The sequence below is a fragment of the Neurospora hispaniola genome (genome assembly GCF_033458365.1).
Source record: "Neurospora hispaniola strain FGSC 10403 chromosome Unknown B0T23scaffold_6, whole genome shotgun sequence".
NCBI lineage: Eukaryota > Fungi > Ascomycota > Sordariomycetes > Sordariales > Sordariaceae > Neurospora > Neurospora hispaniola.
The window spans coordinates 851,857-873,322 of NW_026944411.1; the positions used below are offsets into that span (position 1 = coordinate 851,857).

The 21,466-nt window shown below is 44.8% G+C and overlaps 8 protein-coding genes across 8 annotated transcripts; 5 read left to right on the forward strand and 3 right to left on the reverse strand.

The window, feature by feature from the left end:
- Window positions 1-5,941: 5,941 nt before the first annotated feature.
- B0T23DRAFT_321593 (uncharacterized protein) lies at window positions 5,942-6,130 on the forward strand (the record flags this gene model as incomplete). Its single annotated transcript, XM_062835247.1, has 1 exon — window positions 5,942-6,130. A coding segment is annotated over one exon (189 nt), but the record flags the coding sequence as incomplete, so codon positions are not given.
- B0T23DRAFT_186891 (uncharacterized protein) lies at window positions 6,092-8,097 on the forward strand. The gene is made up of 3 exons (XM_062833152.1): window positions 6,092-6,663; window positions 6,762-7,180; window positions 7,245-8,097. The coding sequence occupies exons 1-3, from the start codon at window positions 6,464-6,466 to the stop codon at window positions 7,808-7,810; spliced, it is 1,185 nt and encodes a 394-aa protein (XP_062690572.1). The 5' UTR covers window positions 6,092-6,463; the 3' UTR covers window positions 7,811-8,097.
- A 135-nt stretch (window positions 8,098-8,232) lies between these two features.
- On the reverse strand, window positions 8,233-8,788 carry B0T23DRAFT_430402 (At2g23090 like protein; the record flags this gene model as incomplete). Its single annotated transcript, XM_062840246.1, has 4 exons — window positions 8,233-8,314; window positions 8,436-8,506; window positions 8,600-8,674; window positions 8,774-8,788. 4 exons carry the CDS (start codon window positions 8,786-8,788, stop codon window positions 8,233-8,235), a joined length of 243 nt encoding a protein of 80 aa, XP_062690573.1.
- A 1,247-nt stretch (window positions 8,789-10,035) lies between these two features.
- B0T23DRAFT_321342 (uncharacterized protein) lies at window positions 10,036-11,179 on the forward strand (the record flags this gene model as incomplete). Its single annotated transcript, XM_062835229.1, has 3 exons — window positions 10,036-10,144; window positions 10,214-10,566; window positions 10,625-11,179. 3 exons carry the CDS (start codon window positions 10,036-10,038, stop codon window positions 11,177-11,179), a joined length of 1,017 nt encoding a protein of 338 aa, XP_062690574.1.
- A 936-nt stretch (window positions 11,180-12,115) lies between these two features.
- B0T23DRAFT_406156 (DUF1479-domain-containing protein) lies at window positions 12,116-13,801 on the forward strand (the record flags this gene model as incomplete). Its single annotated transcript, XM_062839085.1, has 2 exons — window positions 12,116-12,649; window positions 12,731-13,801. The coding sequence occupies 2 exons, from the start codon at window positions 12,116-12,118 to the stop codon at window positions 13,799-13,801; spliced, it is 1,605 nt and encodes a 534-aa protein (XP_062690575.1).
- A 529-nt stretch (window positions 13,802-14,330) lies between these two features.
- B0T23DRAFT_430405 (B-cell receptor-associated 31-like protein) lies at window positions 14,331-15,144 on the reverse strand (the record flags this gene model as incomplete). Its single annotated transcript, XM_062840247.1, has 3 exons — window positions 14,331-14,709; window positions 14,770-15,008; window positions 15,124-15,144. The coding sequence occupies 3 exons, from the start codon at window positions 15,142-15,144 to the stop codon at window positions 14,331-14,333; spliced, it is 639 nt and encodes a 212-aa protein (XP_062690576.1).
- Window positions 15,145-17,740: 2,596 nt separating this feature from the next.
- Window positions 17,741-17,972, forward strand: B0T23DRAFT_321507 (uncharacterized protein; the record flags this gene model as incomplete). Its single annotated transcript, XM_062835241.1, has 2 exons — window positions 17,741-17,812; window positions 17,877-17,972. The coding sequence occupies 2 exons, from the start codon at window positions 17,741-17,743 to the stop codon at window positions 17,970-17,972; spliced, it is 168 nt and encodes a 55-aa protein (XP_062690577.1).
- A 1,114-nt stretch (window positions 17,973-19,086) lies between these two features.
- Window positions 19,087-20,798, reverse strand: B0T23DRAFT_361862 (uncharacterized protein; the record flags this gene model as incomplete). Its single annotated transcript, XM_062836293.1, has 2 exons — window positions 19,087-20,465; window positions 20,564-20,798. The coding sequence occupies 2 exons, from the start codon at window positions 20,796-20,798 to the stop codon at window positions 19,294-19,296; spliced, it is 1,407 nt and encodes a 468-aa protein (XP_062690578.1). The 3' UTR covers window positions 19,087-19,293.
- Between the last annotated feature and the right edge of the window lie 668 nt (window positions 20,799-21,466).

Genomic DNA, 21,466 nt, shown 5'->3' on the forward strand with positions numbered 1-21,466 from the left:
TATTTCTATAATAACCATGTTAATAGCTATAATAGTTTGTAGGATATAATTATTAACGGTATATATTGAAGGAGTATTATTTGAGTGGGTTATTGTGCTGTTTTCGAGGGTTTTAAAGATGCGAATTGTGTGATAGGCTTTCTATTTTACTTTTTAGGTTTTTAGGTCTTCGGTTTTGCGGGAGAGGGTATCGGCCGTCCTATTTTCTTTGCCTAGTTAGTATAATATTATAAAGTAATATTAGGTTAAGAATTCTACTTAACCGGCCTATTTGAAGTTAAGGAGACGTTTAGTATTAAAGTATTTTAAAGTTTCGTAGTCTGTTATAATTAAGAATAGAGTTTATAAGTTTATAAATTTTAATTTTTAATATTAGAGAGTACGGATAATTATTATTAGCTCTTTATTATAAATAGAGTAATTGTGTTCCGCCCTATATATAATCTTTAAGAAAAAAGCTATAGGTTTTTATTCCCTGTATATTTCCTAAGATAGTATATTAGTGATAATTCTATTGGAGGCGTCCGTTTTAACCCGGGTAGGTCGATTATATTTAAAATAAATTAAAATAGGAGTATTAAAGAATTATATTTTAAATTCTTCGAAGGTAGTTTAGTAGTCCTTATTTTAATTATATTCTTTACTCTTCTTTATTAAAGCTATTAATAGTTTCGTAATATAATTATAATTTTTTATAAATTTTCGATAAAAATTGTAGAATTTTAAGAAGGATTGAATATTTTTAATATTAGAAGGGACTTACTAGTCTTTTACGACGGTAATTTTTTGGGGGTTAATAGCAATATTATTTTTATTAATAATAAACCCGAGGAATTTTGTTTTTTCTATATAAAATTCGTATTTATTTAGATTAATTTGTAGGCCGGCTGTTTTTAAGTGTATTAATACCTTCTTAATATGGATTTTGTATTCTTCTTTATTATTCGAAAAAATAAGGATATTATCAATATAAACGTTATAGAAATTATTTAAATAATTTATTAATATATTATTAATATATCGTTAGAAGGTGGAGGGATTGTTTGTTAGACCGAAGGGTAAGACTTTATATTTATATACTTTATAATAAGTCTAGAAAATAGTAAATTCCTTATTATTAGGATATATTTTTATACGATAGAACGTTTACTGGATGTTAATCTTTGTAAAGATTTTAGCTTAATTAATTTGAGTAATTGTTTTTTTAATAAGGGGTAATAGGTATTAATTTTTTTATATAATTACGTTTAGCTTCTAGTAATTTACGTAGAAATATAAACTTCCGTTAGTTTTAAGTATAAAAAGAATAGGTGCGGCCTATAGTATTAAATTACTTTTAATAAAGCTTTTTGTAAGGGCCTTATTTATATACTTCCGGTATGTTTCTAGTTTATTGAGGGTTATTTTATATAGTAAATTATAATTAAGTTCCTCCGGCCTTGCTCCCTCTTCTAATTCAATTTTGTAATTACTAGAACAATTTTAGAATAGGGTATCCAATTGTTTTTTATTAAAGACTTTAAAGTATTAATAGGCGTATTTAGGTATTTCCTTCCTAGCCCTTCTTTTTAATTCCTCTTTATTTTCGGATAAGGTTTGGTTTTATTAGTATTAGTCTTTAATAAACCGGTCTAATTTATATAGATTGGTAATATTTATATATTCGCGTTCGGCGAATTTTAGGAAAGCTTTTACCCTTACAATTATAAAGTCGTTATAATATTTATATTATTTTATTCCATCCTTCTTAAAATAATAGCGACCCTGAATATCCTTACTTTAGTAGGAGTCTTTTTTCCGTTTTTTATTTAATAAAGCGATATATTTTTATTAGGTAAGCAATTTGGATTCGTTTTATTAGGGAGGGGGGTATTAATTATAAAATTCCTTTTTTATTTTAATTAAATCTTTATTCTCTCCTTTTTTAATCGATTGTATTTTTAAGTTAATAAATAGTTCGATAGGATAGTTTGGTGTCCTTAGGTTTTTAGGGTCCTTTAGAATATACTGCTCTAATTCCCGAATATAGCGTTCGATTTCTTTTAAAGTAGTAGTTTTTGCCTTTTTTACTTTTTCCTCCGCTTTTTCTTCTTCTTTAATTTGAGGAAAAATTAGGTATTAAATAGCTATATTTACTAATACCCGGTGTTTTTATATTTAGTATTTCCCTAGGATTAGGTTATATCCGGAGTTAATAATTATTATTACCTCGTTAGGAAGGATGCGGTTTTGGATATAAATAGTACTTTGCAAATATAGGTTGATCGTTTCGCTGTATTATCTATTATACCCTCCTACCGTATAAGGTTTGAAACTTTATAATTATTCGATTTATAGTTAATTAATTAATTGTTCGGTAAATGTCTTATTTATAAAAATATTCCTATTTGTTCCCGAATTAATAAATATATTTTTAATAATTAAAGTTTTTCTATTATTAGCTATAATATAGGATATAAATAATATTTCTCTATTTAAATATACGTTTAGGAAATCTTTTTTTACTTTTATTACTTTTATTTTTATAATTTCTATTTTTATAGAATAGATATTAATTAATTTATATTTTAGGAGGGAGTTTACGATACTTAGGGTAATTAGTTTTTCGGTTCCTTTGTATTTCTTTCGGCTTTATAAGCGAATTGTTTAATTAGTTTATTAATACGGTTAGAATTACTACGTTTATTGGAATAGTTTCTAAAATAATAGTTAGTTTATTTATAGACGAAATATTTATTTTCCTTTAATAATTTGCGAATTTTATTTTTTAATATATTAGGCGGACGTTAGTAATTTGAATTTGAGCCCGAGCCTTTAGTTGTAAACGAGGAAAACGAAGACGAATTTTTGGTTTTACTAGAGGTGTTCGACGAAGAAGAGGAGTTTTTAGTATTTCTATCCTTACTTTTATCCTTTTATTTAGATTTTTATAAGTATTAACTATTTTCAATATACTTCTTTACTATACGGATAAAGGTTATAAAATTAATTGTATCTTCCTTATAATTAAAAAAGAGAACGTTTTAAATATTAGTTAGAAATTTTTAGTTGAATTTTTATTTCTAAATATCGGTTAGGCGGTTATATTCGTTAATTAGGCGTACGAAGGTATTGCGGAAATCCTAGAAATTTTAATTTATTTTATATTATAATTTATTAAATTCGAGAATAGCCTTTTCTTTGTAATTATAGTCGTAGTATTTGTTTTTGAAATAGTTTAATAATTATTAAAAAATTTTAAGGTAATATAGTCCATTTTTTAGGTAGGACTCTAAATTTTGGGCTACTTTACCAACCGTACAATTTTCAATATACATCTTCTTAGCCTCGTTATTTATAAAATAGTCGGTATTGAATTTTAATTTATTTTAAATATAATAATATTATACGTCGAAGGAGACGGTATCCTTATCCTTTTTATTATAGAAGTACGGTAAATCCTTTTCCTTTACTAATAATTAGTTAATATTAAAAGTAGAGAAGTTCGAAACTAGGGTGCTTTTACGCCTATAATTATTATTTAAATTATTATTAGGTCGTTCGAAAGTTTTTTGAGCGGTTAGGTCGATAGTAACTTTCTTCTTTTATTTCTATAGATTTATATTTTTTTTAGTAAAATAAATAATAATAGTGTTCAAATCGACAATCTCTCCTTCCTTCAAGGCTACCTCTATTCCTAACTCTTCCGCTTGGGCCTCAATAGCAGTAAGTATGTCCTTGACCGTCGATAATTCATAGCGGGCTATAGTAAGATTATATTTAATTTCGTTTAGTTCGGTTAGTAATTTAGGGTATTTACGATACTTTTTAGGATCCGGTTAATTGTAGTCGTAATTAGGGTTGTAATTATAATTATAATGACGGTTAAGGGATAGGCTCCGGTCGTTGTACGGACTTCGGTAGTTAGGATAGGAGTAGTTTTAATCTTTAGGGTTGCTACTATCCTTAGTATTATTATTTTAAATTTAGCCGCCCCTAGTAATATTTAGTTTAGCGAAATTGAGGTAGAGCTCTTCTATTAAATCGGTATTCTTCTTACGTAGCAATGTATTTTTATAATATAATGCCTATAGTTTATTTTAGTATTCGATGGTTATTACGGGAGTATTAGAGTTTGTTAAAGTGTTTTTAAGGAGAATTACTTTTTTCTTAAGTTTAAAATTTTTATCCTCGGCCATCTTCTAATAATTAAGGAAGTTTATTATATATTTATATATTTTATTTAAATTAATATTTAGGTTAATAGTAATAACCTAATAACTACGTTACTAAGTAAGCGTTACCTCTATAAGAATAGTATATAATTTAATCTCTTAGAAGATTGCCTCTAGGCCGACAGGGTCCTAATAAATGTTTTAGAACGTTAGGAGGTTTATTAGTAGAGGTCCCGTGCGTAATTCGTTATAATGCAAATAATTTAATTAATATTCTTTACTAACAATTATTAATGGTCGGAAGGCGAATAAAGGATTATTATCCTTTTTAAAATAGTACTTTACAATTACGTTAATCTTTATATATAGGAATTCGTATAAGTCTTCTTTCTTAAAGGTATAATAAATATTGGCTATTTTATTAGTAACTTCCTAATTGAAAAATACGATTGCCTCTTCGATATTATTAAGTGCCTCCTTATCCTCTAAATTTAATATATTTAAAGTATAGGATTGGGTATTCTATTTATCTTTAATAATAATAATATTTAACGAACGTTAGTAAAAGGTATTATTCTATTCTACTATAGATTCGGAAGTAATTAGGATATTATTAATATTGAAAATAATTTGCTCTACGGCAACTTTATTTTTCTGAGCCCTTACGGCTTATTTTTGAGCCTCGCTAGTTTGAGTGCTTACGGCGGTAAATACCTTGGAGGTTATCTATTTTTTGGGCGAGGCTTGAACCGACGCCTTTTTTTCGGAAGTGTACGCTATCGCGGGATTGAAGCAATGCGATACGATTGTCTAGGTGCTTTTCTAAAAAGTATAGTAGTAATAGGATGTTTAGTTTCCTCCCTAGAAAGTGTAAAGATTGATCTTGTGATTGTTACGAGCGATGTAGTTACAAGAGATAAGTTAAATACGTTGATTCCTAGGTCTATACTAGAATTATAAGATGAAGAAGAAAGAGGGAAATATATAAAGGTAAGCCCGGGGTCTGGGGTTTTAACCCTGCGGCCCGGGTGGCCGGTGCACCCTCCAGTAAATAGCGGTCCCGTAGCTTCAGTGCTGGGCAGCCGAGTCCGTAGACCATGCCTGCCGCAATGCATCCGCCAGTGCCGTTATATAAATAACTTTATTCTTATTAAGAGAAAGCTTTATGGTTGGATGTTTTGGGGATCCTTTGCTGGAAGAAAAAAAGGGCCTTATTTCTTTTGGGAAAAGGAGTTTAGAGGAATTATTACTTAAAAGTATATTTTTTTTATCCTTCCGATAGTAGTAGCCTTTTGCTAAGAAAATAGCCTTGTTTTTTAGTACGATAATGCTCCTTTTTATTGGGTAAAAGAGATTTAGAGAGTATTGGAGTTAATAGGAATCCTTAGGTTTAGTTAGAGACGATTTCTAGTTTACTCTCCGGATTTGGTACTAATCGAGAACGTTTAGCATTGGATAAAGTCATTTATAGAATATAAATACAATATTTGAACTCTTAACCTATTATAATTTAGAGCGGCCATTTAAAAAGTTTAGGATATAGTCCTAGAGGATTTCCTTCTAAAATTGGCCTATTCAATACCGGAAAGAATAGAAAAGATTATTGAGGCAAATGGAGATAGTATTGATTATTAGATAAAAAGATAGATAAGAAGATAGGGTACAATAAAAGGAAGGTTTTTCTATATAAAAGCCCTGGTTTATTGTAGCCTTAGCGGCTTGGCTGGCGGCTTGGCTAGTGGCTTGGCTGTACCATTTTAACCTTTCAAATCCAAGCAGAGGTGTAGAATGCCGCATTTCTCGGCAAGTTTACGCGTGTAAGCCCGGGGACCCTTATCCTGGGGCAACCGCCCCGCATTAGTCTGGGTGGCTGCTGCGGGGCTTACGGCACGCTCCGATGGCGACCGATTACGCCATTCTTAGACGACTTCGATAATAGCATTGGGAACCTTAGGATATCAGGTCATGTAGCTTAGAACTGGAGCTGTAACTGCAATTGCTTTGTGTAATATGAAGAGCTAGATGTTTTGTGTTGTTGGAAACTGTAACTGGATCAATTATATCCCTCTATCCTGCTATTTTACATCAATTCACCCAAAAAGCGTTCACCAGTCTTCTCAAACTTTGGGAACTCCAACTGCATTTTATCCCGACTTTGTGAGGGGAAGGACATCCGATGATCTTTTAGCCGCTTTGACTTTCCCCATCGTATTTCGTATCGAGGCACGTAGACTTGAGACGAGTTGGTCATCTGGCCTGCCTTCGCCTTTCATATTTTCAACTTTAAGCAACTTATAACGCTCCTCACTATGTCTTTCACATCCATTCCAGTTCTTGACTTGTCTTTGGCCAAGGACCCAGCTACCAAGCTGGCTTTCCTAGCAGACCTTAGGCACGCTCTTATGGAAGTGGGCTTCTTATATCTTCAACATGTCGGTATTTCACAGGAAGTGTTTGACCAAGTCATTCGGGAAGGGAAGAGCTTCTTTGACATCCCGAAAGAGGAAAAGTAAGTTTTGTCTGCCATTGCTCGACGTAGAATCCAAAACCACATACAAAGCAGCAATGAAGCCAAACTAAACGCTTTGGTTAAAAATAAAAAATCAGACTAAAAATCGAAATGAAAAACGCCCCCTCCTTCCTCGGCTACTCCCGTCTCTCCGCCGAGATCACCGCCGGCGCCATCGACCACCGCGAACAGATCGACCTGTCTACCGAGCATCCCTTACCCGAGCCCGGCGCGCCGTTACACTACAATCTGCTAGCACCCAACCAGTGGCCGTCGCCCAAGGTGCTGCCTAGCTTCCGTCAGGTGTTCACCGATTACATGAAGAAGATGGGCGAGATCTCCATCTACTTCACCAGCCTGATCGCCGAGGCGATCGAGCTCCCCGCCAACGCATTCGACAAGTACTTTGATAAAGACCAGCAGCACAAGCTGAAGATTGTCAAGTACCCGGATGTTGGTACATTGGGCAAAGAAGGCAAGGAGGGAAATCAGGGCGTGGGGCCGCATAAGGATAGTAGTATGTCTTCCCCCTTATCCATTTCTTCTTACCAAACAGACAAACTCACCCCTTTTTCCTCAAGTGCTATCGAGCTATCTCCTCCAAGCCTCCCATCACCGCGGCCTGCAAGTCCAAAACATGTTTGGCGAATGGATCGACTGCCCGCCCATCCCCGGTACCTTGGTCGTCGCAATCGGGCAAGGTCTCGAAGCCCTGACGCAGGGCGTCTGCGTGAGCACCACGCACCGGGTACTCTCGCCGGCCGCCGGCGAAGGCGCCCGCTTTTCCATTCCCTTTTTCCAGGGTGTGAGGGGCGATACCACCTTTGACGATTTGGAAAAGGTTGGCGTCGGACAGGTGCCCGAGCACGTCAAGGAGCAGCGCAGAAGGGTGCTCGAGGCTAGTGGTGGCCAGAGGCTGGATGATGTCGAGTTTACGTTTAGAAGTGGAGGGGTGGCGACCACGTTGGGCGAGGCCACGCTGAGGAATCGGGTGAAAAGTCATCCGGATGTGGGAGAGAGGTGGTACCCAGAAATCTTGAGGAGTCTTAGGGAGGAGCAGAGTAGGGCGGCGGCTGGGAGTAGGAATTCGACTGTAGGAGGAGGCGCGGCAATGGTACCGGAGGGGAAGACTGTTGAGGCGCATTAGTTTCTTTCAGGTTCGGGTATCTAGGATGGGAGGTTCGGGGGTAGGGCGGCGGGCGATTATATCCAGCGTCTTTACCGTTTGCCAGGCGTGAAGAGAGCGTAGGGAAGATCATGTCTATGTAGTCCAGCTGTGTGTATCAAAAATTGATCTCTCGAAGTCTGCCGGATCAAATCGGGGGTATGTTTCCTCTTCTATTTTCAATGTCAAATCCATTATGATACGCCTTATCCCACCCGCTTTGATGCATCGCCATTTGTGTAAATCACTCCCGTCTGGTGCTGCTTAGCACGTTTTTCTTGATTCCCACCCAGCTATTTTTTGGTGTCATTGTTGATGCTCCGTTACTCTGGATCCAAACTCCCAGACATCAGATATCGGATCGTCACAGATCGTTCGTTCGACGGAACATGAATAATGCGCATTTATTTCTTGGGCTGCTCGACGAAGCCGGGGAAGCAGTCCGCCAGCGTCTTGTTGTGCTTGTTCTGAGCGTGCTCATCAAGACTGCGAAGGATTGAGGTCAGTTTGGGTATACGGTAGACATGATCGGTAGGTTATCTCGAATCGTGACTAAATGCCCGGGGAAACGGAGCTGGTCGAGGAGGAGTTCGGGGATTTTGCTTACGCCTTCGCGCGCGAAGTCGACAAGAAGGTGGCCCTGCAGGTCTGGCAGATGATGTTCATGGCAGCAGCGTTCTGCAGAAGTTGTGTTAGTCTACTGAGCATCCGCTTTCCGGGTTCGACGCAGGACGACGACGTCTCGTCCGTAGAGAGAAGAATACGACGTACAGTCTTAAGCTGCGACTTAGGACCAGCAGCAGCGTTCTTAGCGTTACGCTCGCGCTTTTGCGCAGCCTTGGCTCCCTATTTGGTGAGAAAATACTGTGTTAGTAGATGTTCAGAAAGGTGGTGATCGTCGCGGATCGTAAAGTTCGAAGTAAACACGGTATGTATGTAACGTACGTTACCGCCACCCATTTTGTCTATAGTTTTCTGGTTGGTTAGGGAATGATGAGGTTGGTCTAGGTGGTAAAGTGAGGTTGAAGAGCGAAAGAAAAAGGAAAAAAAGGGAAAAAAGGCGGAGCAGGAAAGTGCAACGAAGGTTAGCAAATATTCCCAGCCTGGAACATCATCGGAATTTATCATGTGCCTCATCCCATCAAAGTGGCGCGGGAAAAATACACATTTCGCGGCCTCGCAAAGGATCTTTCACCTCATTACGAAACAATCAATAAGATCAATGTAACAGTTGGTCCACCGCCTGCATTTCTCAGATACGTTGGGTATATTACAGAGTATTTCAGCTGTCAAAAGCGGTACTAGCCCCAGCCTCCCGTGGGCGACAACAACAGAGGCAGGTAAACGCAACGCACTGACCAAGGGCCAGACAGTTCGATTTTCTGAAGAGATCACCGCTTCCGGTCTCGAGCTGGCTACTTATCACATCCTACCTACCCTACCCCCGTTGTTCCGTTGTCTTCCTTGTTACAATTTCGAATGGCTATCGATATCTCCGTATTCAAGTCGGGTTGGGGGGAACAGGTCACTCACTCACTCAACTCACCCAGTCCTCTCCACTCTCTTCGCTTGTGGCCTGAAACTGAAGGAAGGAAGCACGGGAGTGATGTACAGCAGGTGGCCGTCAAGTGGAAGTCTTGGCAACACCATTGACGGATGATGCTCCCTTAAATTGACTGCGTGGTACTCATACTGTACGTTAATTCACCTCTGCTTTCTTGGATGGAATCCAACTGAACGTTTCTTTAGATATTCAACCTCAACAGCCCATCTGCGTGTCCGATCCTTCAAAGGCATAGCTTTTGGCCACCCGGGATTGCACCTTACTTTCAGGGCCGCCTCCCGCTGCATGAATTGATCGATCTCTGCCCGACGCCTCCGATGGAACCAACTGTCGATTTCTGCAAGTGACTTCATAACTCACTTGACTCGGTGGAGGGTTTTGAGCATAAGGCTGCACCCAACTTAGTGGGACTCGCCGCGACGGCCTTTCCAGGAATCAGACCCTTGATCCACTCCTGATCGACCCCCAAAGTCCCAAACATCACATGTAGTGTACACTAGTCCGGACCGTCTATCCACCTTTCCTTTTACAAAGACGGTTGAGTGCTGCAGTGTCACTTAGAACTACAGCTCATAACTCACTGTGACCCCCACCCCCTTCCGCGGCATCACAGCTTGGCCCGCAACAACGACGAAGAGCCGCAATGGCCAAACCAACTCCCCTATCTGCAGCCAAAATCTCCCTTGCTGCCTTTGATGAAGTGCTCGGAAGATATCCCGCCTGCATCCAAGCCATCTCGCAGGACAAGGGAGGTATGGTGGCTTCCCTCCAAATCTTCAACCCCCCTGGCTATAATCCCCTATCTGACACCCTGCAAATAGCAAAACCAGGCCAGAAGACACTGGCAGAGTTGGATGAGTACCGCTATGGTGAAGCAGTCACAGCATTTGGTCCCAAAAAGGCAGACACCAAATCCATTGCCGTCGATGAGGTCAAGACTTTGGTCGAATGGAAGCTGTACGTCCTCTTTCACATTCTTATCCCTGCCATCTATCCAGACATCCCTGGAACTCTTAAGGGCGTCACCCATCGTCTTGCTTCACTAGTTTTCGGCGGAAGGAGAGCCACAGCCATTTTTAGCGGCTTACAAACACCATCTCTAGAGCTCGCTTCAGATGCCCCCACTGGGCCGCTTGTGAGCAAGATTACCGAAAGAAGCACTTACCTTCCTTCTGTCCCCCAGTGTCACTTTGCTGAACACCGCTGACTTTTGGTCTAGGCGTCATGGCAAGTTCCGCCCAACTCTGATGAAACTGGTCTCCTCCAATGATCCCGATTTGGTCCAGACAACCGTACAAGATGCCATCAAGCAGTATCGGGACAAGTCAGACATATCCGGCGCCTTAGGCATCCTGACCAAGCTAAAAGGTATCGGCCCGGCTACTGCGTCATTGCTCCTGGCAGTGCATGACCCAGACCATGTTATCTTTTTCGCCGATGAAGCCTACTACTGGCTTTGCGGAGACGGGAAAAAGGTACCCCTCAAGTATAACGTTAAGGAATACAACTCCTTGTGCCAGAGATCTCGAGCGTTATCTCAACGGCTTGGAGTCAAAGCCATTGACATTGAGCGTGTAGCTTTCGTTCTCATGCGGCAAGAAAGTGGGAATGTAGCAGCCGCAAGTGCTACCCTTGATCCCGAGCCGTCGGTCAGCAGCGTCGCCAAGGTGACGCCCCCAAAGATCAAGAGGAAGACCGTTGATGACGATACCAACGATCCAGAGCCGCCCGTGAGACGTTCGAAACGCACAAAACACAGTTTTGAGAGTGTGAAGCATAGGAAATAGGGGTCTCTGGGGTGTAGACAATGCGGGGACTTGAAGGCTAGGCCAGCTTTAGCACCAGTCTTGAACCGCATTACCACGGATCTCGGAACAGTCAGCAGTGCTTTTACAAGAGGGCTCAAAGTCGCATGGGTACAGGAAAGTTGTTCCTTTTTCAGCCCTGCCTTTATGCGTTACTGCGACTAGATACCCGTGTAAGTGCGAGGTGTTGACACCAAGATACCCGAACCTAGCCGGACCAAACTTTAGCTGCCAAATTGAAACACCATTGGATGGGTTCAACGTTCGGAATTCTTCTATTGGTAAACGCTAGTAACCGCTCACTAGATGAAAATGTTCGGCGTTCACGGCCCGTAGCTGCGGATGACTCCCTGCTGGGTCCCATGCTCCAAGTCGGTTCGCGAAGCGACCGGATGTGGATAAGGTTTTCGATAACAATGCAATGCACTCTTGCTCCGGCCAGAGATACGGCTGATGGCGACCTGTATCTTCTTGAACACACGATGGGAATGAGACGAGCGGCACACGACGGGGGTGAGGGCAAGACAAGTACGAGAAGTATAAGGTGCGGTCAAAAGGCGGTTTTTTCATTCCGACTTCGAGCATGTCTTCACCGGTTTGTCTCATTTCTCTACATACCTACGAGTGTGGCACTTCTCTTTGTCTTTTATATGTCTTCCATTCATATGTTCCTTCTTTTCGTTGCTCATCATGGCTATGTCTTCTCAATCGTATCCCATCACTGCGAACACGGTAGCTCATATCTACTGGGAGAAAGAGCACGAAATGCAGTCAATTTCATACCCTGATCCCGTTCCTCTGCCACCACGATTCACACTCCTGAAAGAGAGACTAGCTTCAGGCAATGAAGTAGCAATTACATCAGCATGGCAAAGGCTACTACGAAGGCTGGACGAAGAGATTGATTACATCTCCTCTATGGGGTCAAAGGTGGTTCCAACAATCAGCTTCTCCAACATCACAAACCCCCAACAATCCCAAGACTTCCTCGCCCAGCTACGAAGATCAGGGGTGGCTATCATCCGAAATGTGGTTCCAAAGGAGACAGCCACCAGCTGGAGACAAGAAGCAAGCGAATACCTCAGCCAAAACTCAGGCATGCGAGCAGTGCCAACAAGAGACCCCCAACTTTACGAGCTCTACTGGAGTCCAGCCCAGATCAAAGCCAGGGCGCATCCCAATGTCATAGCCGCGCAGAAGTTCGTAATGGGAATATGGAAGTCTGAAGACCCCAATGCCATGGTCAGCACAAACTTTCCCATCATATACGCCGATCGTGTGCGGATACGAACGATCTCGACAACAACGTATGGCAGTGATGGAGACAGACTCAGGCCTAGCGCCCATGTCGACAATGGCAGTGTCGAGAGATGGGAGCCGGATGGGTATGGACGGGCAGGGACGTATAAGGATATTTTCCGTGGGCGTTGGGAGGATTATGATCCTTGGGAGGTATGTATCAAATCTACCCCTTTCATTTTGTCCCCAAAGACACTTTGGAACTTAGGCTGATATCCCCCTTTCCCTACTCAGAGCTCCTCCCGCGTCCAAGCAACAAGCGACCTCTACCAAGGCACCGGTTCCTGCTCCATCTTCCGCATGTTCCAAGGTCTTCTATCCATGAGCCCCACCTCCTCCGACTCGGACTCAGATTCAGACTCAGACTCACTGCAAGTCTGCCCCATGCCCCAACTGGCAACAGCTTACTTCCTGCTACGACCATTCTTCTCTCCCTCGCCCTCCGCGTCCCCAGTCTCTTCATCCTCAAATCTAGCCCACTCCGAGCAAGACCAACGGGACCCTTTCTCTACGTTCTCCACCACCTTTGCTGGCGAAGAAGAAGAAGAAGAAGAAGACTCACCCTGGCTCTTCAACCACCCCCACAACTCCATCCTCCATGGCGCCCTCCCCAGCTATGCCCAAGACATCAACCCGACTCTGCACCCGCACCTCCAGCTGGACCGCAGTTTGGTCACCATCCCACGCTTAGAACCGGGTGATTACGTGCTTTGGCATCCGGATTTGATTCATGTTGTTGACGGGCCTTGGCAGAGGCAGAAACGGCACCACAAGCAAAGACACAGCATGATCACAAGGAGCAAGAACCCCCTAGATCCAATCCCGAACACAAACCCAAAAATCTCCCATACATTGTCCCTCTACCTCCCCTGTTGCCCCCTGACCCAAACCAACGCGCTCTATCTCTCCCGCCAGCGCAAGGCCTTCCTCCTCGGCAGGCCCGGCCCCGACTTCGGCGGAGGTGGGCAAGCGCTCTTCCACCAGGGGCACAAGAACCACGGCTCTTATGGGTACGGGTACCGCGGGGTGCGAAGTATGGTGAACGGACCTGGTCCGTATAATCACTTGCCAGATGATAGTAGTACTAGTGGATGTGGGAGTGGGAGTGGTACAGGTGATGAGAGTAGTCATATGGGAAAGGCGGGCGTGCAGGATGTTAATGATGCCGGTGGTGATGATGCGTCGAGAACCATGGGACTGTTGCCGTGGGATGAGGAGGAGGCGCGCACGGAGGCGGAGAGGGAGGTATTGGCTATGGCTAATGGAATACTGTTTCCTGATTTGTTAGATCATGGGAGGACATGAGCAGCGTCACCTGTGGAGGTGCTGGAAGTGGCTAGTGTGGAAATAGATATATATGACTTTGTAATACAAGGTAGGTAGACATAGATCAGTGCTGACACATATTAAACTTGAAATGGACAGGAGATGGTTGTACCAACCCAAAATCAAGCAAAAAGAACCTCGTTCTGTTCCATTCTCAGTCTTCTACCAATTCGACATCTGGGGTATGAAAGTAGCGGTTTCCGAAATCCATTCTCACGGTATACTTAACAAGCTATCAGACTCCTTGTAGACGCACAACCTGCTCGATCGCGAACAACCGAGCATCCCTTTTGAATCTCCGCCACGGTATGTATGATCATACACCCAACTCCTGTCAGAGCAACGGTAGTTATCATTGTCCCTCTACATCCCTTCCCTCTTCCATGATCCATCTTTCGAGGTCCACACTGCGTCGGGCATCAAAGTCTCGACGTTGTGCTTATGATGTTCTGTGTTAATACGAAAGAGTAAAAGTTCCTTTAGGTTGCGAGGAAAGCGTGGTCTCCGTTTACTTCATCTTCTTGGGCACATCATCCTGCTGGGTGCGGCCGTACTTCTCAGCGAGCTCGTCGTACTCGCGGTGAAGAGAGGCTGATTGCTTCTTGAGGGTCTCAATGTCCTGGTCGCGGAGCTGGATCTCGCGCTTGAGACGGGAGATCTCACCAGGATCGCCGGCCATGGCGAGCTTCTCGGACTGCTTGGTATCCTTGTCGGTACCCTCAAACTTCTTGAGCTTCTCCTCGAGACGGAGGACCTCGAGGATCATAATGTAGGTGCGGTTAAGGATCAAGGAGAGGAAGAGGGTGAAGCCGCAAAGGTACATGTTGCGCTGGGAGTAGAACTTGCGAGCCTGGACTTCGAGACGCTCGTGACCCATGATGGCAGCACTGTTGATTTTGGTCAGTTGTCTGTTGCATAGAAGGGAAGAAAACAACAAGTGTACGTACGCGTTGCCCTTGGAGGCATCGGTGGCAGCGGCAAGCTCGACTTGCACACGGTAGACTCTATTCACGCTGTCGATAAACAGGATGAGGATGAATATGAATGTGATCTTTAAACCGTATTGTAGCTTGGCTATGATTGGATTTTCCGAGATAAAGGTGAACAGCCTCCGGCGAATGGTGAAGGGTAGAGGAACTATAAGCAGCATGAAGATAGACATCTCTGCTACTAGGAGCATGAAGACCTGCAAAGCAATCACGTTAGCCAGTTCTGTCTATGAACATCGTCGTACCGTCCTCTCTATCTAACGACGTGACGTGATGCGGGTGGCCACGGCGAAGGACACAGTAAACACATACCAAACTGTAGTAAAGCGTCATCTTGACGGTTGTGAGGGGGAATCGCGAGTTCTCGTGTTCGGATCAGTGTCTTGGTATAATGACTGAACGTAGTATTGCGACCGAGTGCGCGACTATCGTCTCGTGAATTGATGTTGCGTTGGTGTTGGCGATGGTGCCGGAGCTTGGCGGAAAAATAATGGTTCAGGTGTGAAGGAGGCAGGAAGAAATACCAACAGGTCACAGCAAAGAGATGAGGTCCGCTGCCAATCTGAAGCTTCCTTGGCTTGGGCAGTCGTGTGCTTCCAAGCTTCAGGTTGCTGTGGGCAGTGCAGTGCGTTGAGTGGGTAGGTAGGTCGGCGGGACAGGTGTGACGTGTTTGGTCGACTGACAGTGCCTGGCAGGTGGGCTGTCGCTGGTTTTTGAGGAGTTTCGTCAGGGAAGCTGAAGCGCCGGAATGCCAGGATCTGTAATTCATCAACGTCATTAATTGTGGCTTGAACGCTAATCCCGATCGTATCTTCAGCCACTTGCTGATCGGGAGCTCGAGCTTCGTTGGACGTGGCTAGAGCGAGATAAAGTTTAGCTCAGCTCAGCGGAATCGGTTCAGTTCAAGTTGGCAGCTCCTGACATGTGCTTCCAGCGCACAGACCCAGTGCCAATTACCAGGCAGACTGGAGAGTTTGAAAGGGCGGGAGCAGCCGAAAATGTGCAAAGTGAACCCTAACCCTCTTCTACGAGCGAGACTGAACTTCTGCCTCTATTGATGTGACATTAGTTTATTTGATATGATTCAATTCGTTTGATTTCTTGATTTTTGCTGTGCTCTGTTTTAGTTGCTTGGTACTCTTGAATCCCACAGTTGACAGTTTGGTTCGTTATGAGTTGGCCAATGTTCACCCCTGACATGATCAGTCAAAGGGGGCTTCTCGACTGTTCGCTCCTCTCAGCTGTTATCTGAGAAAGAAAGGAGGAAAGTCTATTCACGAGAAACATACTTGTATCTCAAATGCCGATGGTGAAGTCTTCACAGTGCTGAAAGTCGATGCAAAAAGCAAAATTGAGGATGGACAAAATACTCTCGAGATAAAGTGCGTGCAGAGGGAGTGCCCTATGAGCCACTCCAATTCCCCAAATCCATTTTAAACCCCAGCTGCGGCTCAAGCCAGCGTGTTTCATGTCAAGACTTCTGCACATCGTCACCTCCAAAATAATATAGGCCGGCGTCTTCTCCATATTTTTTATCCCGTCATCTGGGGACTGGGGTCCGACCTTTTGACGATCCCGTTCGACCTTCCTCTTCCTTTGAAGGTAACGGAGGGACCTGCCAGAACAGTGACGGCGACCCCGATCATGAAGAGATGCTGATTTGCAATTCATTTGAGATCCATCGAGATGCTGCTCGATTTCGACTGCGTGAAGACAGTATGTTCTCTCCTTTCTATCCCCTCCATCGCTTCCTGCGCCGATCTCCTCTGTCCATATCGGCACAGAGCAGCACATCCCGCGCCGCACCTCCGTCTTTGCCGAATGAGGCACCAGTACGTGTGAATGCGGTGTGCGCATGTACGCATCAGGATCAGGATTACAACCCCCGAGAACGAAGAAGTGTCGAGACCATGGGGGACCAGTCGACACGTATAACCGATAGGCCACAGCCAACGCCGCTGGCTCGGATAACTATGCCAGTCATCCATACGAACTCTTCACGAAAAAAATCCTATTTACGCCTTAAAAAGCAGGTCGAGGCCAGTTGTCCAAATTCGGTTATGATCCGTCGTGCGGCCCGCTTGAGTGAACCAACATGCATCCCTCCACCCATGCAGCACCCTGAACCCCAAAATCCCCTCTAGTGTACACCTCCTTATCTCTCAGGTGAAGAAAAAACATGTCTCCATTCCCGAACAAGGCACCTCGATGGAGCGTGGATTACGCCTCTACCGGAATATACTTTATTAGCGTGGTACCGCCACCTTAAAATTTTCAAAGAATTCCAGATTCGCAAAGCAATGTTTTGTACGGGAAATAAAGTTATCGCCACTTTGCAGTTCGCCGCGCTAACCTTTCAAATGCCGGCAGAGGTGTACATTATGTGGTGTATGCAAGCCAGGGAGCAGCAAGTGCTGAGGTACCCGCTGTAGATGCTGGGCTCCTGGGCGATCTTCATCAATTGAATTACCATTGTGTGGAAAATGGTCCACCGTGGAAGTCCACATTCAAACCAGCCCTCATTTTTTTCTTCCATGTTCTCTCCCGAGGCCACCCCGGCCAGGATCCTAGCACCCACGGGGCCACGGCGGCTTGGGACTTATATATCTCGCCGACCACCTCGCCGGTATGCATGACCCCTTCAAGAGAAATCTTAAGGAGCTTTTTCGAAGTCTGGCTAGAAGTCTGTTCCCATTATTCTCTTGTTTAATCCGCTTTCCCTCACGCCACAAACGAGCCATCTCTCGTTCCCGCTCGGTTCCTGCTCGGCATCCACATCCAACAACAACAACTGCCAGCAATAGTTGGTCTGCGATAGTAGGAGTCAACCGTGCTATTTTCGGCGAATCGACCAGTTTATATATACATCATACCTGTCTTGTCACCCTCGTGAAGCATCCTTCAGTCACTCGCTGTCCTCAGTTTCAAAATGAAGTTCCAACTCCTCGTCGCCCTCTCACTCATTGCCACGGCTTCAGCAAGACCTATTGTCTGCCCAGATGTACGTCTCCTTGCTCCAAAAAAACTGTCCACTTGCATACACATATGCTGACTCTATTGCTTAGGCCAAGCGTGATGCTATCCTCAGGGGTGACCTACCAAAGGAGGCATGCTGTAGCTATGGCCGGTGCCTCGGGGATGTCGTGATTGCCTCGTCATGAAAGGACTGTTTCAAGAGCAATCTGTGACCGCAAACATGGCTGTTCAAAACATCATCTCAACCATCTTCATTTCCAACGGAACAGATCCTCTTGGGGCCTTCCATTTTTCGCCCTTGCGCTATCCAGCACCGTCATGGCATCCAACGACTTTTCGGCGATTTCTTTCCTGGCAAACGGTCCCACCTGCACTCGTATCCCGGATCGGCAACCCCTGGGACACGGGATGACCCCGGGATGGATGGAAAAATCCGACGAACACGACCCACGGAGACGGTTCTCACCGACTGACCGACAACATTTCACTTCATATCTAATCAACAACCTCAGAGCCAAATACTTTCACACCCCGCATACCATCATTTTACATACGCGCTCTCACCGACCACGTTTTTACGCACATACCATACCCGTTTTACGATTACCACGTCACCGACGATTACCCGATGAGACGCTGGATGGGATGGCAGTGAACGGCAATTGATCTGTTTATCCTGAAGTCAACCAGGAGTTCATCCGTTCACATATTTATCGACCTTATAGAGGGAGAGGGGGGCGAGGAGGATGGGAGCAAAACGACTTGCCATGAGAGCTGGTGTTGTCCTGCCTAATCATTGCATGGCTCGGCACATTTGTATGTCTTCTACGAAGCATTAGAGGGAGTTTTTGGAGTCTATCTATGAATTAATATTTTTTTGCTTGCTTCTCCACCACAATCTTCGCATTCTTCGTGACTGCAGCCGGTCACACCCATGTACATGAAATTATCAGCTTGGATATGGGTTAGACACATACAGTCCGATGCTGGTTTCTTTGTTAGCTTGGTATACGAGATACTCCTGGTAGTGTACACTACCAGTAGACGAAATGTACCCCGAATAGTCCCAACTGAAATAGCTGAGTACGGATTATAAAGGCATTGACAGAAATTGAAATGGTATATTGATTTTTTTTTTAAAAAAAAGCGTTTCCAAGGTAAGATCACGCATTAGTTGGATATCCAAATGCCTAGGAAAGTTGATCCAAAGTCTTGAGTCAACAAGCAAACCAGTACTGGAACGTACACTGTTTTGGGATGTACATAGCTCATAGCAACATGATTCATGGTATTGTCATACTGGAGAAGGCAGATTACAATTGTAATTGAGCATGGTTTTTCTATGGCCATCGTCATCAAATCATCCTTCCGTCAACCCTTATATTTTTTCGAAGCTATTCCTCCAAAGCTTGTCGGCATATAGTACCAGACGGTCGTGGGCTGCCCGGTGGTGATATCACCTCGCTATACTACTCTCAGTTCACACCAGGCCTTTCGCCCGGATCATCAATTGTCCATGGACGGCGGGAACTCCGGGACAGTGATCATATCAACCGCCCGTCCATCCCGCTTCCATACCTTCCCATCCTTCATCACAAACCCCACCTTTCTCAGCGCCTTTTCATCCTTTCTAGGATCCGCATCCAGCGCAATAATATCCGCCCTACACCCCTTCTCCCACCAGCCAAACCGATACCCTGTCAACTCCCCTCCACACGCCTCCCACCCGCCCACCGTTGCCATCTCCAACACCTCCTCAATGGAAATTCCCGCCTTAACAAAGAGTTCCAACTCCCTTGCGTTCAGCCCATGATCAATCACCCCCGTATCCCCGCCTGTCACCACCCTCACCCCAACCTTTACAGCTTTTCTAACAGCAGCCAAACAATCCTCCATAAACTGCGGCGCGGCACTCTCCACCGTCGCCAGCGTCGGCACCCAGATCGTCCCTTGACGTTTCATCTCCTCTAGGGTCTCATCCAGCAGCCCGTTCGAGTCCTCAAACATGTGCTCCACCGTCGTCACACCTGCCCTCGCCGCCATCAGCGCAGCTTTAGTCTCGCCTGCGTGCGCGGCTACGGGGAGTTCCGCCAGTTTCGCTTCGCGCACAATGGCGTCCATCTCGTCCTGTCCAAATAGCGGTACGGCAGGGTTACGCCTGCGCGGGTCATCGGGCGGGAAGAGAATGGATTGGTTGGAAGTATTGCTAGTCCCGGGACCGGGGAAACGCATGACTTTGCGGCGGTAGTCGGCGTAGAATTTGATAATGTCCGCGCCATCGCCTACTCTACGCCGGACGCCAGCACGTACGCCGTCGACGCCATCGCACGGATCTGAAGCACGGGGGACGATCAAGCCGCCAGATCCTGAAAGGGATTTGTTCTCGCGTCGAATCTCGTACGAGCCGTTGGATGCTAAAGCGTCGGTTGCCACAAACATGCGGGGACCGGGGATTAGCCCGCGGTTGATGCAATCCCGGAGCTGCGCGTCGGCGTTGCCGAGGGCTTCGGTGCCGAGGTCCCGGTATGTGGTGAATCCTGCGAGTAAGGCGGCGCGGACGTGAGAGGTGGCGCGGACAATGCGTTCAAGAGCAGAAGAATCGCGCATTTGTTCTATGGAGGGGCGGTCGCTGGTAGCCGTAGGCGCCCCGTAGGCGTATGAGTCAGTAATGTGCGGAACTTTGAACGTAACGTCGAGGTAGGATCAGGGGATCAGAAGACAAAACAAGAGGGCGCGTGTTCTTACACATAGGAATGTAAAAACACATGGGTGTGACTATCCACCAAACCCGGCAAAACGCACTTGTCGGCGCCTCTTAGGTCGATGTCCCCGGCATGGATTTGAAGCCGAAGGTCATCTTCGTCATCACGTTCGTGAACATTAGCTATGGAGCCGGTGTCCCGATCAATTTCTATCGAGATGTTCTTCCTGAAGGCCTTTTGCTTGGGGTCGAAGAGGAGAGAGGAGTGCACCGTGAAGGTTTTGGACGGTGGCTCTACGCGAAGGGTCATCCCGAAGGTAGGGGAAAGTGAGCTTGGCTTGTAGAAGTTGAGGAAGGTTGCGGCGAGTGAAGATGACCGAAGTGCTCTTTAGCCTAGAGGGCGGTGGCATAGTTAGCAGGATGAGTGTATATCTCCGGTCAAGTAAAAAGAGGGGTTATTTTGTGCATAATGGTCGTTATCACTGTGACGTTTCCCCACCTTTGCTCCTTGGGATTGTGAAAATCAGTCCGTATGAAGTTGTATTGGAGAGACGTAGCCATACAATTCAGAAATAATGGGAAATCTGACTCGAGATTGTGGGCAAAAAGCAAAACACAGAAAGGGCACATGCCTTTGTTTGTTCACCCAAGATCCAGCAAAGGTACGCCCATTGATACTAGTACGCGATAAACTGCTCCTTACGTATAAGAAATACTGAAGTCACCTTGACGGCTAGGACGGGGACCTTGATGGTTACCTCGTGCCGGTAAGCAGGCCTGATGCCTGGGAGTACTTCTACTTACGGACGTGTCGATCTTGCTAATGGACACGCAAGCAAAGTTGTTGTAGGGTTTATTTTTCGAACTAACGTTTCATTGCTTGCTTGAAGGCAAGCTCTCGATTCCTGTGTAAACTAACCCAGGATGTAAAACCAGCTGAATGCTAACATTAGCTGCTTCATGACAGCCAGCAACACT

Bases quoted from the DNA above. Each gene is read 5' to 3' on its own strand.
- B0T23DRAFT_186891 (XM_062833152.1), top strand. From the start codon at position 6,464: ATGTCTTTCACATCCATTCCAGTTCTTGACTTGTCTTTGGCCAAGGAC. The intron at 6,664-6,761 runs GTAAGTTTTGTC...ATAAAAAATCAG, and splicing joins GACATCCCGAAAGAGGAAAA to ACTAAAAATCGAAATGAAAA. The intron at 7,181-7,244 runs GTATGTCTTCCC...TTTTTCCTCAAG, and splicing joins GGGGCCGCATAAGGATAGTA to TGCTATCGAGCTATCTCCTC.